Consider the following 17,785-nt stretch of genomic DNA (forward strand, 5'->3'; position numbering starts at 1 on the left):
AGCAAAGCAGGACCATCTAAAAGAAAAAGAAATCAATGAATGATATTGAAACTTCTGCATTTAAGGAAGAGTTCAACTCCAGGTGTGAGCGTAATTGTAGATTTCAAATTGTGTGTAGACAAAATACAATTTGTAAAAGGATGACACAAAAGTTGATGTCCTAACCATCCTTCTGATTTCAGGTGAGCACCCATAAGTGATGGTGCTTTTGCACAAGAGAAAAATCAAACTATCATTTCTATCATCTTGTACAAGAAACTGAAATCTCCTTTTCATCACTAAGTTCACCTGAACTCGGTTGCTCCATAAATGCTGAAATTGAAAATCCAAAATGAGTTTGTATGTTGCCCATTAAGTTAGAGATGATTCATGTGAAAATGATTTTGCTCACAAAGACATTAAAAATGCAAATGAATAATCAATTGAGCCATTAAATTGGAATTCAGAGAGTAAACAGGTCAACTGAGATCAATAAAAGCAGGCATCTCTTGACTTTGAGTGGGTTTAATACTGCTTGACTCAGGGTTTTGGTTGCAGTAATTATCAAACCATAAAAAGGAGAAACTTGCTAAACCTGAAGGAAAAGAAAGGACTTAGGTGTGCTCAGCACCTGCCCTCACACCAGAATTAAGTACTCATTAAAAAACACTTTGTTGGGATTTGGTTAGGAGTTTGCTAAATAGCCTAAAGCCAGCACAGATGTCTGTGGGAATGAATGGCCCATGACGCCCATTGAATCAATGGGATCACTGTGCATGTCTCTAAGGACAAGATTCAATTCACTAAACACCAACAAGCAGAATTCTGTCCTCTAAAAGCGAAAATGTAGGAAGACCCTAGAGAACTGTTGCGGGGAGAAAAGTTTTGTCTCGCTTCATCTCGCTCTTTCTCCGTTGCCTGGATGTTCTTCTCATCAGTCACCTACTTCTCTCTGATTCCCACATTCAGAGGTGACCCTAGGCAATGAGAATTGCTGCTCACTGGTCATCCCCTCTGCTTCATTAGACCCCTGGTGGAAGCCTGGCTTCTATCCCTTCACACACATCAAAAAAGAGCTGAGAAGCTGAGCACCAAATGCAGTGTGGAGGTTAGTCAGCACTTTCTGCTTTCTCAAGGCCAATCTTAGCGAAATGTAGCCCAAGCCATTTCTGTAGAACAGGAGCCGGCAAACTTTTTCTCTGAAGATTCGGATAGTATATAGCTTAAGTTTTATGGGCCATAAGATCTCAGTCACAACTACTCCACACTGCAGAGGCAGCAAGAAAGCAACCATAGACAATATGTAAATGATTGAGGGTGGCGTGTTTCAATAAAGTTTTATTTATAACAAACAAGGAGGGCAGTGTGGTTGGATCAGAGTGAGCAGGGAAGGATGGTGTGACACTAAGTCCGATAGGATGGCCTTGTAGATCATAGAGGGTTTTGTGGACCATGGAAGAGCTTCCGCTCCTCATGAAATGGGAAGCCCTTGCAGAGTTTTCAGCAGAGGAGCCACATGATCAGACTTACATCATGAAAAGATTACTCTGGCTGTTGTATTGAGAATAAAATATAGGGAGGCAAGGGTAAAAACAGGTGGCTCCTAGAGAAATCAAGGCAAGAGATAAAGGTGATAGGAACAGAGGAGTAAGAAATGGCCAGATTCTGGAAATATTTTGAATATTGAGCTGGCATAATGCCCTGAAGAAGTGGAGCCTGGATGAGAAAGAAATAGAGGAGTCAAAGATGACTCAGCCTTTTGGTCTAAGCCAAAGGATGGAGTTGCCATCACCTGAGATGGGGAAATGTAAAGGTGGAGCTAGTTTGGAGGGATAAGGATGATGTTAAGAGTTCAGTCATGAACATGTTAAGCTTGAATTTGAGATGTCTATTAGACATCCAAATGGAGGTGATTAGGAGGTAGTTAATGTATGAGTCTAGAGTTCAGGAATGTGGTGTGGGCTAGAGATACTAAATTGGGAGTCCTCAGCACATAGATGGGACTAGATGAGGCCATCAAGGAAGTGAGTTCCAGCCAGATGCCTCTAGCCCTGAGTTCACAGCACATAGCCTTTAAGAGGTTGTTTTTTGAACCGTGGTTGCCTTAAGTCGTTTATCTCAACACGTTAGAGCCATGAGATTTCTAAACTGCAGGCCACAATAAAGAGCTATTAACTGTCACTAAACCATAGTCTCAAAGCTTTGCAATGAGAGTTAATTTGACATAAGATTAACATACATAAAAATATCAGTGATGGAAAGAAACATTAAAGAAGAAAACACAAAAGAAATGATAACCATAAAAATCCCAATAGTAACTCAATTCTTGAGTGCTGACTATATGCCACACCCTGTTCTAAATACTTTATATAATTAACTCATTTAATATGCTCATCCACCCTGTAAATAAGTGAAATAGCTGTTCTTATGACCGGATTTAAATAGCGACTTGGACTTGATGGATCTATTTTGTTTCCCTCCGTTTTCCTGTAGAATACAGAAAGAATACATTATCCAGAACCAAGAATCTTGACAGAGGCTGAAAATTAGACTTGAAGAAAATTAGACATTTTGGCAATGGTGACCAAGTCAAAATGAAAAATATTCTGTACATAGTGCCAAGTAGAAGAATAAGGGAATCCTTTCACCTCAGCAATCACAACTTACCCCACTGTGTTGTCATGACCACTGGTGCTAGCCAACACTTCTGCTACATGCCCTCCCACAATTCCATCTGACATAGCTGCACAATGAAAGTTCCTTTTTTTCTCTGCCTCACTCTTTTCTACTCTTCTTATCCACCCACTGCAATCCCCTGACCAGAACCCTATTCATATTTTCAGAAGGCTGCCCAGGAAACCCATCTTCAGATGTTGCACGCCAGGTGTATCACTTTTAGCTACTATTAACATTAGCCAGAATTCAGGACCAAAATATGCCGGTGGAGCTAACTACAACAGAGTTAATCTCAAACATTTTGACTAGACTCTTCTATGAGGTCCTTTGCGATTAAGAGACACAATTTTTCTTTTGGGAAGCCTCTAGCTTTTTTTTTTTTTTTTGGATGCACTTTCGAAAAGTCATATTTATGAAATCTGCACTTGAAAGTGCTCTATTTCCCCAGATAACTCACTCACTTACCCATTTTCATTTCTCAGTTCTGATTTTTCCTCCCCTCTGGAGGGAAGATAGATTCCCTTAAGAACCTTATTAGATTTGGGTATATTAATACACCGATAAGTTTGTGAAATGCCATTTTGCCTGTTTCTAAGTTCAAATGAAGAAGAAATTAACATTTAAAATGTGCGATCTTATTTTTGGGTCCCAGTGGTTTATTACAATCATTTTTATGGCATCAAACCCGCTGACGTGGTTTAATGAACAGGGAATTGGATTAAGACTCAAGAAAGACCGAGGTACTTTGCATTTGAACTGATGCTCATTAAATATAACCAAAGCTGTCCAGAAATGGCTTGGGCTTCAATGTGAGGTAGAGAATTTCTCAAAAGACGAGGTGTTCAGCAGCAGCTTATATAGAGGGGATTCATGCTTCCAGTAGGGGTTGACCTTTACGGTCCCTTCCAATTCCTGGCATCTGTGACTCATTTTCGGGGCCGCTCCAAACAACCTCACTGTGCCTCGCTTTCCTTACCGCAAAATAGCACTGACACCTATCCATCCTGGAGGTATATTCTGAGGTTTATTGAGCTATTTATAAGGCATGTAGCATACTTCATAAAAAGGGGCAATGTAAATAGCAACGTTTATTATTACTTAAGGAGGAGGCATGGGAAATTTTAAACACTCACTGGAAATAGCAGGTTCTTTTTTTCTCCTCCATATGCTCCACCTGTTCCCAGAGTTACTCGATGTGCATGCAAATCAGCATTTTTCTGTGCCATCTCTGAGTGCAAAGAGTAGCAAGTGTTTAGAATTGGCCATTTGAACATATTTGAAAGTTATCTCCATATTCGGAGTCCCGGTCGAGCTCCCGTGAAATAAATAGGCTCCTTGCTCTAAAGCACTTTTCAAACCAAAAGTGTAGCTTCCAGTTGCATTCTTGGGGATGGGAGTGGAGGAAGAAGGTTCTTCTGGTATTCTCTTGTATCTCCATGTTTGGTCTTTTTATTTAGAAAGATTTGAACTTATAGAAAAGTTGCAAGAAACACACAGGAAACTCCTGTACGCCCTTCATCTAGATTCAGCCATTGCTGTCATTTGGCCAATAGAGCTTTAGTGCTCTATTATTCTCTCAATATGAAAACAACTATAACAACAACAATAACCGTAGTTGTTGAACCATTTGAAATTAAGCGACAGACATCATGACCATTTTACCCCTAAACACGTTAGAGTGTATTTCCTAAGAACTAGGACCCTCTTTGTTATAACCACACTGAATTATCAAATACAGGAAACTTAACACTAATACAACACTATTATCATATGTAAACATGATAATAGTAAAAAGAAAGGGCTCTGCAGAGATGTCCGAGGACATGGGGAGCAGGTGCTTGCTGGCCAGAAGACCTCAGTACAGGTTGTTCTTAAACACTGGGGCCTTCCCAGTGACCAGAAGGCACCAGGGTTTCTCCTCCAGAGTGTGGCTTTGCCCCAGGCACAGACAGCCAGCTTGGAGTGCTCTTGGCCAAGGATGTTGTGGGCCATCTGGCCTTTTTCACCTGGTCCAGAGGGACCCAGAGTCAACCTTCATGGAGGTCCTCTGTGCCCATGTTGTCCTCATACTCTCTCCTCCCAGGAAAAGGCTGATGGGGGCTGCTGGGTCAGCCTTGATCACGCACACAGACAGAGCCTGTGCTGGATCTGGCCCTGTCGGGGGACTGCTGTCTTTTTCTCAGCACTCCTTCCTGGTTCTGCTGTTTATGCTGCTAAAATAAACAGGACTTGATCTCACACACACACACACACACACACACACACTCTCACACACACACACACACACTCCCTCTCTCTCTCTATATATATACACCATATTTCAGTTATTATAATTGTCCCAATAATTGTCCTTACAGCATTTTTTTGAATCCAGGATCACTCTTTGCATGTAGTTGTCACGTCCTTTTAATCTCCTTTGGTTTAAAACAGTTCAGCCTTCCTCTCTGTTTCATGAGACACATTTGAAGAGTCCTGGTCAGTTTTATTGCAGTTTTGAAGAGTCCTGGGTTTATTTGGTTGTCTCCTGATCTACATTTTATTTTTAAAGTGCCTCCACTTGGAGGCCTAGAAACCCATCACTCACCGTTAGCAGCTTTGTGTGTATCATTACCATTCTCTGCAACTGGAGTCCAGTCCTGGAAGCACTGGGTCACTCCATCAGGCCAGCATCCAAACCCAGGGGGACCATTAGCAAAGTTAGGAGGTGTGTCTGAAACAATTTCCATTCCCTGAAGTCCTGGAATTATTTGTTTAGCAAATAATTTTAGCTATTCTTTACAACGAAGTGCAAATGAGTGACGGATTCCTGCAAAATGCAAATAAAAGGAAAAACTGTCTTGAAATTTTGTCTCCTGTGAACTAAAAAAGCCTTTTAAATTGTAAATTCTACAATGTTTGCTATTGAAGGAAGAGGGCTTTTTTTTTAAGCAAACCATTGCTGTGGGAAGAGAAATGTAAGACTCACCAGCTCATTCTTCTTCCCATAATTTGAGTCTGTAATCTCTAAATCTGCTGATCCTCTCCCTTCTAGTGACTGATTCACCTGTATGTAGAAAAAAGGAGAAAATGAGGGGCTTAATAGTGAGTTTTTCCAAAAGATAAATTTAGTCCAATTAGAAACTGGTCTGAGTTGTTCTTCTTTCTCCTCTATTGACATTAAAATAACTTTCTTTTATGAAACAATTGTGAAAATGCATAGTCACTTTCTTTGAGGGGAGGAGGAAGTGTGTTTATTAAGGGCCTCACTTGTCAAATAAAGGTTGAACTTTATGCTGGTCCAAGGGTTTCTTTCTCTGTTTATTTATGCAGTTATTTATTTATACTTAGTTATTCAGTCAGTTGATCTGAAATCTAAAAGTCAGGAGGGGCCACTGATTTGGTGAAAAGAGCCCTAGATTGAGAGTCAGCAGGTGGACCTGGCTTTAAGCCATAGATCTGCCACTTAATAGTCACACTGATGCAGGCTTGGCAAGCTGAGGAGTCAAAAGAAAGATTTCTTGGACTCGCAAGGTCTGGCCGTAGTGCTTTTTTATTCAGAGAGTAGCATGGAGTAGCTTGGGGACAGGACCTATGGGCAGTGAAGAGTTGCAGCATGGGTTGAGGGTAGGGCTAAATTTATAAGGCATAGATATGTGAATTATTTCTTTACAAGACAAAGGAAAGATTATGTAAAACAGTCATTAAAATGGTATCAGTGCAGATGAGTGGGTGGTCCTATAACTTTGGCTAAGAATCAGATCAGGTCGGATCAGGTCAGTATGTCCTGTGCTTCCCAGAGGATGATGTAGATCAGTATGTAGGCCAGGATGCCTTGGGCTTTTCTCCCTGGGGCAGCCTTGATCCTCATCAACAGGACCTTGAGCAAGCTACTCGAGGCTTCATAGACCTCAGCTCATAATTGATAAAATTAAGTAGTAATTGATGCCCCAACCACATCATAAGAGTTGATGAGATGAAATCCTCCTATGGGCTGTGAGAACCTTATCATGTTGTACCCCCAGCACTTAGCATGGGGCCTGGCATAAAATGAGCATCCAGAAAATGTTTTCCCATAAAAATTAATGAATGAAGTGAGAAAACATATTCAACTTTGAATGCCATAAACGTGTGTGTGAGTCATCAAGATAGGAAGACGCACTTCGAGACTGACATTCCATTCGGCAAAGAAGAAAGAGCAGTTCACTGCAGCTCATGTGAAATGCGCTTTTAAAATGGTTTTCCCGTTTTATTTAAAGGTCACATGGATCTCCTTTTGTGGTCATGCTCAAGCGAAAAAAAAATTATATGTGATTGCAAAGCAGGAGGGCAATAGGAAAAGACAGAAGAGAGAGGCAAGCAACCTGGGGTAAAGAGGAAAAGCGAATGAGTCCCTGTTTCTATTTTTTCTTCATCTCATCAAACAACCCAAAGCTACATACACTCCCTCAGCACCAACAATTTGTATTTGTAAGGCAGGATGGTGAAGTGGAAGGGTCGAACACTGGGCTCACAGACAGCAATCTGAATCCGTGGCTCCTCCGAACCATCTTTGTTGCTCTAAGTTATTTAATTACACTGAGCCTTGGTTTCCCTATTTGAAATGATGAAGATAATAATGCTTGCTTCATAGGATTATTGTGAGGATTAACAAATATAACAAATAACAAATATGCATGTCCTGTGCTCCATTTTCTTCCATTTTTATTACTCATCATGGCTCAGGACAACAGATTCTGGAAGTAAGAGGACAAGTGGTTCATTATTGGTACTTGAGAGATTTCCATCAGGTTGATTGATTTGAAAGCAAGCAAGAGCCCAGGAAGGCTATCATTCTCACACTTTCCATTTTTATGTAAAAAAATAAAAATGGATAACGAGGGCTAAATCTTGATTTGTTCCTACCACTCCTCCTCTCATTGCCCCATCCATTTGACTCTGAAGAGTAACTTAATGACAAATTTACTGTACATCAGCATGGTTTTGGAGGAAACTTGTAACATTTGAGTCACAAAAATGTACCTTCTGGGGGAAAAAAATAACTAAATAAAACGAGACAATGAAAGAAATGCATCAACTCCAGAGGTAGCTGGCATCCATGCTCTATCTTGCATAGTCCATACCACAATTTCCATCTGAATGCTGATAAAGCTTAATATTTCCTATTGACTTTTTGGAGCTGACAAATCCTGAAGGCACAGAAGTGTGTAATAAAAAAAGTAAAAGTCAATTTTCCAATGCAATGGGAGTCCTTGAGAGAGAACCAACATCACACAGTGTAGCAAGCATCAGTTAACATTTGGGGAAATAAGAGAAAGGTTTTATACAGCTGTTTGTCTTGCCCTAGCAGAGCACTTCTGTCAAAAAACAGTGCAGCTCAGTAGATTCATATCTGTGATAAATCAAACATTCTCCATCAAGTTAGTTGGCTGGATATACTTTCCTGCAATTATCAATGGTAGATTTTTAAAGCATTTTGTTTCTGCTTTTTTTATCATATCTAAAAATCTTATGGTCTTTTTTCTTTATCAAGAAACATTTTCCAAGTCTACGTGGAATTATATTGAAGAGAATATAATGAGTCATTTGTAAATAGTTTGTATGGCAGGAACTGGAAGATTATTTATAGCAGCCCAACCAATTAGCTGGTAAACAGTATGTTATATATAAATACTTGATGAAAGGCTTACAAAGGTTTACAGCCCCAAGAAATTCTAGTATTCCATTGTTTTTTTTAAGTGAGCAGGTCTTATCCATTTCATGTAGCACCTTTGGAAACTTCAAGCAACTTTTTGTTTGCAAACATTTTACAGTTACAGACTTGATTTGTTAAAGATTTAAGGTGTTGGCTGAAAGCTGGAGAGGACAATTGCATTCTAAATAAATTCAAAATACACTTGGGAAAATTGTGCTTCCAAGCCACACATACCCACACGAGGAAAATACAGTCTAATCTACCACTGAAAGAGGAATGATAAATGAGAAGTCAATAGTGTAAACTTTAGGTAGGTGGCCTCTTGATACATTTTGAGAGTGATATGAATTTGACTGTAAATGGCAATAAACAAATACTTTTTCTACAGAACAGTTTGTTGCATGATTGGATGTCATTTTCTAGGTCTAATTCGTCTACAAGAGCTCATCAAAGCTCCCTCCAGATATAACATTAAAATCAAAATCCGCCAGCTGCCCTCTGGGAATAAAGATGCCAAGCCTTTACTCAAGGAGATGAAGAAGGGCAAGGAGTTCTATGTGATATTTGATTGTTCACATGAAACAGCCGCTGAAATCCTTAAGCAGGTAAGACGGCAGGGAGGAGGCGGAAGTGTGGGGGAAATGTTCATTTCTCTTTCTCAAAAATGCCATCTGGTTTCCCTTAGTGCAGCAGGATAAAATTGTAGCAGTCCAGTTTAGGCTGAAGATTGAAGTTTTTCAGAATTCTTTTAAAGAGCCAAAGGGCTCAGGGATTTCAATGAAGCCACCCGTCAATACGTAGTTGTAGATGTGTGGTCCTGTGTACCACCTGGGAGGTATGTAGATCCGGCCAGCAGAGGTTGAGAGAAGGGTGTCATTTCAAGGTGATTAAGCATCTCTTCCTTTATGTCTACTGAAAAGGCTGAGCTGGATTTCATTTACACAATGCCTGACTTGTCCTAAATACATCTTCCTCATGGCAAGACCTCTTTCATCAAACATGCAGGATTCCAAGCATAGTGAGGAGGGAACACAGAGACAGTCACACAAAAGATGGTTCTCCTAATTTGTTGTAGACAATGAGCCGCCATGCATTAAGCTCCACAGATGATGGAGGAGGAAACACTTGATAAATTGTGAAATCTTATATAAATGAAAGCTGTTAGTAATGTTAAGAAGAATAATAGCGACAACAGAGTAATAATTTCTGAGCGCTTCAAGATATAGCACTGGTCTTATGCCCAGCAAAGAAAAATCAGAATTAAAAAAATAAAGCATAGACTAGCGGTTCTTGACTCAGAGTGATTTTGCCCCCTCAGGAATTTTTGGCACTGTCTGGTGACATTTATGGTTGTCATATTGGGGACAGTGGCACTCTACTGGCAAGTGGTAAAGGATGCTGCTAAACATCCTTCGATGCACAGGGCATCCCCCACAACAATGAGCTATGTAGCCTAAAATGCCAATAGTATGAGGTTGCGAAATCCCGGCACAAAGACAATGGGAAAGGCTAACCAGATGTTTAAAATAGAAGCATTAATAAAAGATCAGGGGATAGAATTTGGGGGGAAATAAGTAAAAATAGCCAGGTTATATTTATGTGGCCTAATGGGTTTCTCTTTGGATTTAACTTAAGTGGTTACTATGGCATAAGGCAATGTTCTTATCTGAAATGGCACAAGCTGTCATTGCACTCCCTAGTTTTAAAGGTCTGGAGTGTGCTGTGCGGTTGACTGGTAATGGGCACTAATTTCATAAGTAGACCAATCTCTCCACACACATGCAGGACTGTGGATTTGTGAATCCCTTGGAAGAGCCCTCTTATAGCAGTCATCCAACCTGACTTTCCAGTGCTGTATCCCATACTTGAAGGCATCTTTCTGAAGCCACTGACTTCAGAGTTAAGTTTTTAACTGCACTGACAGGAGACAATCAGGCAAGTAGACTGGATGTCTCTATGATCTCCTGGATGGTTACTCTAAAAATTCTATTTAATAGTATCATAGAACATATCTAAAGTAGCAGTTGGAAACAATCCTAGACATTATCAAGGCTAATCCTATCACTTTATAGGAGATGAAGTAACTTTCCCAGAGTCACACAGCCAGGAACTGGCACTCAGCCTCCTTTATCCCATCCAGTGCTTTCTGCACTATAGAATGTCGCTTCTCAAGTTAGGCGGAGAGCATCTGTTACTTACTTCTAGCCTACAGTTGCATTAACAAATCTTTAGATATTATAATTATCTGTCACTAAAGAAAGCAATCATGTTGCAGCGATATCAGCAACTAAAGAGCTTTAAGGGTAAATAAATACAATCAGCAACCCTCTATCTTAAGGCTTCATTCGAGAACTTTAATACAGTTCATTAAAGTGTATAATGGAGTGTGGACCAGAGTGAGAAAAACATCCAGGTTTTATGTGTAGCCCGCAAAATGCAAAGAAGCCCCCCTTCCCAACAACCTGCTATGACAGAGGCTGGGGACTTCCGCCACATTTAAGAGGATGATCTGCTGATGAGACTTCTCTTGGTTAGATACCCATTTGGCTCCCATAACGGGCCACATCTCTCCCAAAGGGCAGGCTTAGAATAGGCGAAAGAAATGCATGGTGGGCATAGGAAAGATCTGTTAAATTTTTCCCCTCCATTGTGATACATGGAATTAAAGTGACTCTTTCTTGGTAGCATAGAGATTACAACATTCGAATGACAATTTTTGAAAAAACAAACTAAAAACCCCTCTAAGAGAAGCCCTCTCAAGAAATGTCTGAAGGGGGCAGGAAGCAGGGAAATCAGTCCAGCTTTGCAATAACTATGGACTTACTTTTTTCTCCGTTCTCTCTCTTCACATGTTTATCTTGTTTACTTTCCTAATCACGTGAGTGGTAAGATTGGCTGTGAAGCTTAGGGGAAGCGACTAAAGAGAACGTTCGTCCATTTTTTGTTCTAGACTAATGATCTGCAAATATTGGGGAGGGAGGAAAACCTTTGTCAAGGTTCCAGCGTGGGAGCCCTACTTTACTGCTTGGGAAAGTACAATCGCACTTTTTGCAATTGCAGTAGAGGACCCAGGTTGGCTTAAGGGACCTCCAAGAGGCTGTTATGGTTTGAAAAGTGATACTGAAGACTTCTGGACTTTCTATTCTCGGCAAAATGAAGTCCGATATGGGGCTGGCCCAGTGGCACAGTTGTTAAGGTTGCACAGTCTGCTTCGGCAGCCCGGGGTTCCCCGGTTCAGATCCTGGGTGCAGACCTACGCACTGCTTGTCAAGCCATGCTGTGGGCGGCATCCCACATATAAAGTAGAGGAAGATGGGCACGGATGTTAACTCAGGGCCAATCTTCCTCAGCAAAAAGAGGAGGATTGGTGGCAGATGTTAGCTCAGGGCTAATCTTACTCAAAAAAATAAATAAATACAAAATGAGGCACAATACTCTGTGTGATCCAGTTTGACTTGTTGCATTAGCCCTGGGCAACAATCTGTGGAAACAAAGAGAAATCTTCCCACTGCCATCTACTGAGTGCTTCTCTAGGAATGCTGAGGGTTCAGGGTCCTGATTCCAGTCACCACTTAACCAATCTTTTTCTATCAGAGGGAAAGAAAGGAAGGAAAGAGCTATCTCTTTTACTCATGTGCCACCACTGGCACCTGGCATCCTGTATATTGTCTCATGAGATCTCAACCAACCCCTGAGGTAAATTTGGTATTCTCACTTCACAGTTGAGAAAACTGAAGCTCAGATGGGTTAAGTGTCCATACAAGGTCACTCTTTGCATAGCCAGGCTCCCATATGGTCTCCAGACCCACCTGATCTTAGAGCCTGTGTGCCCACTTTACCTTGAAGGGCCCCCATTCTGAATGGATAACAATTCCATTCTAAAGTAGGCTTCCAGAAACTTCTGGGGAAAACACAAGCACTTGCTGCTGGTCTCCTTTGGAAGAAATTAGTATGAATAACTTTGACTTCCTTTGTGACTGCTGAGGTGCTGGCTGATGGCCTAGCAGTTAAGTTCGCACCTTCAGCTTCAGCAGCCTGGGGTTCGCCAGTTCAGATCCCAGGCACAGACCTACACACTGCTTATCAAGCCATTCTGTGGCAAGCATCCCACATATAAAATACAGGAAGATGGGCATGGATGTTAGCTCAGAGCCAATCTTCCTCAGCAAAAAGAGGAAGATTGGCAGTGCATGTTAGATCAGGGCTAATCTTCCTCAAAACAATAAAATAAAATCACTGCTGAGAAAATTTTCTCTGCCAGGTCAACTTGGCTTTCTTCTCATGCATATTTCCATTATTTTCCTGTACTTCTCTGCAACTCATCGTGTTTTACCACTTTTTAATGATTCTTAAGAAAAAAGAAATCAAATGCACTTTAAAGAAGATATTTGACATTTATCTAAAAGTAAAAATTGGGAAAAAGTCTATAGTTATTCTTGGGCATGCTAATCACTCTAGCGAAGTAATTATTTCTATTCATATTGAACAAGTACTATATGATGAGAATCTGAAAAGTTATTTCCCAAAAATTAGTTAGAAATTCAAATGTCAAGACTCGATTAGGCTACAGAAGAGCAGGGCTTTCATATGAACAAACTGCTTTCATGAAGTTCTGCCATTTAAAAGTGGCCCCAACAATCAGCAGCACATGGGATCATAAATGCGCATGGGACCCATCAGGTCACTTGGTGTCCTTTTCTCTCCCTGTCCACCCACCGCCTCCCAGCAAGCATCCTCTGCTTTTTGAGGATGCTGATCCTTACTTAATTTGCCTTCAATGTGAAAACCCCAGGTCCCAGCCCCTGCCTGACCCATTTCCCCCAAGTCCCATCATCCACCTGACTCTTCACTGCCCACCCTACTTGCACCCTCACTTGCTCCTTTTGAATGTGATTATTCACACTCAGTGGCTTCTGGGAGATGAATTTAAAGAAGAGTCACAGGGTAGAAATAACTCCAGGTGGAACTCCTATCAAGGGCCTAGTGCCATGGTGGGTGATAAGCAACCATCTTCTTTACTTGATACAATAACCCTCGATATAATTGGTATGATCCCTCTTTTGCAAATGAACATTGAAGCTCAAAGTTAGTAATAATTTCATCTACCACATACTGAGCATGCTCTTACTGCCAAAATCTGTGGCCTATGTGAACTGACCTTGCCTCTCTCTCCAGCCTCCTTGCCAGCCTGGGCCTCTGATACTCTGTTTCAGAGGCACTCTACCTTGTCACATAACATGCCCTCCTTCTCCCACTTCACCATCTTTGCACTTAAAGTTGCCAACACCTGCAACGTTTCTTCCCAAAGTTGGCCTCACCTAATCCTTCACACTTGTCTCTTGATTCCCTATGACCTTGCAGTCTACTTGGTTGTTCTGTAACCCAGATAAAAATCTATAATTAATTAAGGACCTTCTCTTGTTATCCATATCCCCTAGTATACTGTGAGCTCCAAGAGTACAGAAGCCTTCTTTGTCTGCGTCTCCTAAATCCCCAGAACCTACTGGATTGCTTGACACATAGTGAGTACTCAGTAGAGCTCTGTTGAATGAATTCATGAAATGGATGAATGAGTGATCCAAGAAATGTGCTAGGAGCTCTTAATAAGTAATCTCCAAAATCACCTTCCTTCCCCCTCCCCTCCGTACTCTCAACTCCGCCAAGCACATTTGAATAAGTTGCTCCTCTGTGCCTCAGTTTCCTCAAAAGGAAGGTTTCATTCAACCCCTGAAATCCTACATTATTAAGAACTGTAATGCATTTTAGCCTACGATTCCACTACCTGAAAATAAATTGGCCTCTTTGGAGAACTGCATAGTCACTTTCAAATCCTGTAATAGAATTGAGAACACAAGTCCCTATTTCAAGCACAGTAGCCTGGCATCCTAATGGTTCTCTGATGGGGAGGGAGGGACGGTGTGGTGCTCTATCCAGCAGGGAAGCTGCCTCAGGGCTGGGCCAATTCCCTGAGCTGGAGAGCAGCCAGTGGGTGAGTGGGAACACACTGTTTCTGACACAGGGAACCTGCTCCCTTGTTTACATGAACAAGTACATCAGAGGAGAGATTTTTTCTTTCCCCTCACAACACTTTTGGCAATGAGTATTAAGCTATAATTGAGCCATTAGTCTCCAGGAAACGTTTTAGTACCAAAATATTTTGTCGAATTACATTGCGTTTTCTCCTGTCAACATTTGTGCATTCTTATTTTTTTCTTTTCTTTCAATTAACATAAAAACAAGGCCAGGGAAAAAATGTGTTTTTAACGCCTGGCTTCCTTCTTCCAGGGAAGTGCTATGGCAATGCTGATTAATTAAATAATTTTGTGCATCGATTGTTTCCTCATATAAGTTGTGCCTACCAGCGGTGACTGGGGCAAACAGAGGCGGTTAGATGGGTTTCATTTCATATTTCCACAGGACAGAAGCACTCTCAGTCTTCAACTTTCAGGACAGAAAACACCAAGTTGAGCAGTACAGCTGCGACATGCAAAGAGGTTGCAAAACTGTGTTTGGAACCTGCACCTACTAAGTCAGATCCTCAAGTCCATCATTTCTAGTCATAAACACATAAAATAGGCCAAAGACTTTAGGCGCTACTATTTACTGAAGACTTACTGTGTGCCAGTCACGTGCTAAGTAGGTGATGGCATCAATCAGTCCATTTTTATGAGAATATTTTGTTTCCAAGAAACTGAAAGAGCTCAGAAAGATTTTGTAACTTGCCCAAGGTCACAGAGCCAGCAAGTGGCTGGCTGGAATTTGCATCTTATCTCAGGATTTAATAGGAAGAGAAAGTATCCTGTTCTGCTAATGTTGTGTATCCCAAGACGTCAACTGCTTCTCCTAGTAATGGCACCTGGAATGCATTCTCGTTAAGTTTTGCACTTCTTGAATGGAATCGTTCCATTTTATTCTCAAACATCCAATCATTTCTAGTTTACACAAGTCCTCAAGGAATGCTGATTGTATTGAAGCCCAGCAGAGGATGTGGTAGGGACACAGGAGAGAAATTCATTTTTTCATTCCACACACATTTGTTGAGCACTGATCGAAGATGATGAAGATACAACTGTGAAAACAAGAATAAAAAACCTAAATCTCTGCCCCCTTCAGACAAAAAGACAAGAGCATAGCTATCCAATGCCTACAAACTGGTTGGAGACTATGAAGCTCATTTCTAAAGCAGTAAGGGACAGTGACTACCGCTTACACTGAAAGTTGGGAGATCCAGTGTCAAATTTTGCTCTTCCCCTAAAAGAATGAAATAATTACCATTTATTGAGTACTCACTGTGTGCCAGAATGTGCTATGCATTTGACCGAAATGAGATTTTTTTTATCCTCTCAAATTATCTCATCTTTGTAAAGGAGAAAAATAAAGTTCCAAGGTCATGCACTCAATGGCAAGGCTGGAATTTCAAACCAGGGTCTAACGTGTCTATGACCTGAGTTGCTTGGACCTTCTCAATATGCCGCTTTGAGCAAGTCTGTTGACTCTTCTTCAACCCGGTTACCTCATCGGTAAAGTAGGATTGTTGGATTCTAATGTTGCTGAGGTTCCCTTCAGCTCTGAGCTTCCGTGCCCCCAAATGATCAAGAATCCTCTTACTAGTGTCTAGACACAAAGAACTGGCACATTGCCTTGTACTTAGTAGACTCTCAAAGAAATGGGGAACTAATTAAGCAGTTCATTCTCTTTTAAAGTTCCTAGAGTCGTTTAGTAGTCTTTGCGACAGTTAATTGATGATAAGTTCATTACTTAGGATAAATTCTGACAGCGTAATAATGATAAATCTCAATTTATACTAACTGGATGATAATTTGTAGTCTATTATATAATTATTTTGGCAGCACATTCTCATTCTGATTATGTTTCTCTCAGTCTAATATTAAAATCTATTTACATTTCCTGAGCACATAGTTGGTTTGGGTGGTAAGAAGCAGTTCATGGATATGAGTATGTTATTAAAGATACACAAGAATTAATTGACCTCTGTGGATAACCAACAATTTACTAAAGGGATTTGTACTTTGTCCATATTTTTAGTATACGGGATGATCATTTGCAGATTTTAAAAAACCTCCAAAGAGCAGATTTGGAAAATGACTTAGATTTGTTTCAATCTGAATTAGGAGGTAATAAAAATCACGTGTATTCCTCAGAAATGCTCTAATGCTTACTTCTAGCTACAACAAAATTTGGCTGTAATAGGCGGTAAGAGAAATCATCCTTGCAACAGAAGTGGAGGTAACTTAGAAGTCGTGAAAGAACTTGAACATGTGTATAGCAAAGCATGTCATAAACCTCTAGCAGGATCAGTGAACTTCAGCTTTATTCAAAATTTGGGGTATCTTCATGCCCCCCAGTATCCCTTTTTCAGGGGAGAGGATCCCTGGCTTCTACCAGATTCCCTAAAGAAGCCTGAAGACTGAAGTAGGTTAAAAAATCACTTCTCCATGTTAACCACATCTGCTTCTTCAACCCTTCATAAATGCAAGATTTTACCAAAAAGATCCCTCCACTCTACTTTCCCCATGACTGTTGGCCAAGTCCTTTCTATTATGAGGGTAACCCTGTAAGATGTAAATTTCATCATTTATTCAGTTAACATGTGTTGGATGTTTTCTATGTGCTAAAGACTGTACCAGAGTAAAGGGGAAATAAAACATCACAAAAAACTCCAATGTTTTGAATAAGGTGATATAGTGGAGGACCCAGTGATTTGTTATTTTCTACATCTGTAAATTGGAAATGTCATAGTTCATACTTCACTTTGAGAAAAGTTAAATATGACAACGCCTATAAGTAATTAAGCCCACCACTGATGCATGAAATATTCAACATGTTAGAGATCATCATCATCAATATTACTAGTGGTATTATGTCTAGACAAAACTACAAGAGTGATACAGTGCTTCCCAATCTCAACTATCACTACATCACCTCCTACTATATCACACTGTATCTCAGCAGTGGTTCCCAAGTCTCCTGTCAGCTCAACTTACCAAGTCTCTCTACCTTATGAAGATTTTGCCAATGTCGTTAAACCTCCATGCCAAACTCAAAACATTACATCTTCTTCCTCATCTTTTTCCAACCAACCAGTTTCTCCTCCTGTGCCTGTCTTGGTGCCTAGAAATACCATCCACTGACCCAAGCCAGAAACCTAAGAATCCACTTGACTCTCCCTCACCTTTCTGATTTATTAGTTACCAAACGTAGATTCTACCTTCTGAATATGTTTCAGATTCAGCCTTCTTTTCTCTACTCTCTCATCATCTTCCTTCTGTATTAGCACCGTTGATCTCTCTGCCACAAGTCCCCTCCCCCCTCCTCCCCATCCAGCCTCCATGTAGCCTCAAAAACTGTTCTTTCTAAATAAAATATCTGACCTATCACTCTCATGTTTGAAATTTCTGAGCCCTTCCCTTCACCCTCTCATTGTCTTCAGTATAAAGG

The 17,785-nt window shown here is 40.7% G+C and overlaps 1 protein-coding gene across 1 annotated transcript in view; it reads left to right on the forward strand.

The window, feature by feature from the left end:
- LOC124234316 (glutamate receptor ionotropic, kainate 1) overlaps window positions 1-17,785 on the forward strand; it is a 358,033-nt gene that overhangs the window by 229,584 nt on the left and 110,664 nt on the right. The window contains exon 4 of the mRNA XM_046651630.1: window positions 8,750-8,931. Within this exon, the coding sequence (XP_046507586.1) occupies window positions 8,750-8,931 (182 nt within the window). The remainder of the gene's footprint in view (window positions 1-8,749; window positions 8,932-17,785) is intronic.

This window comes from Equus quagga, unplaced genomic scaffold (assembly GCF_021613505.1).
Source record: "Equus quagga isolate Etosha38 unplaced genomic scaffold, UCLA_HA_Equagga_1.0 73442_RagTag, whole genome shotgun sequence".
Classification (NCBI taxonomy): domain Eukaryota; kingdom Metazoa; phylum Chordata; class Mammalia; order Perissodactyla; family Equidae; genus Equus; species Equus quagga.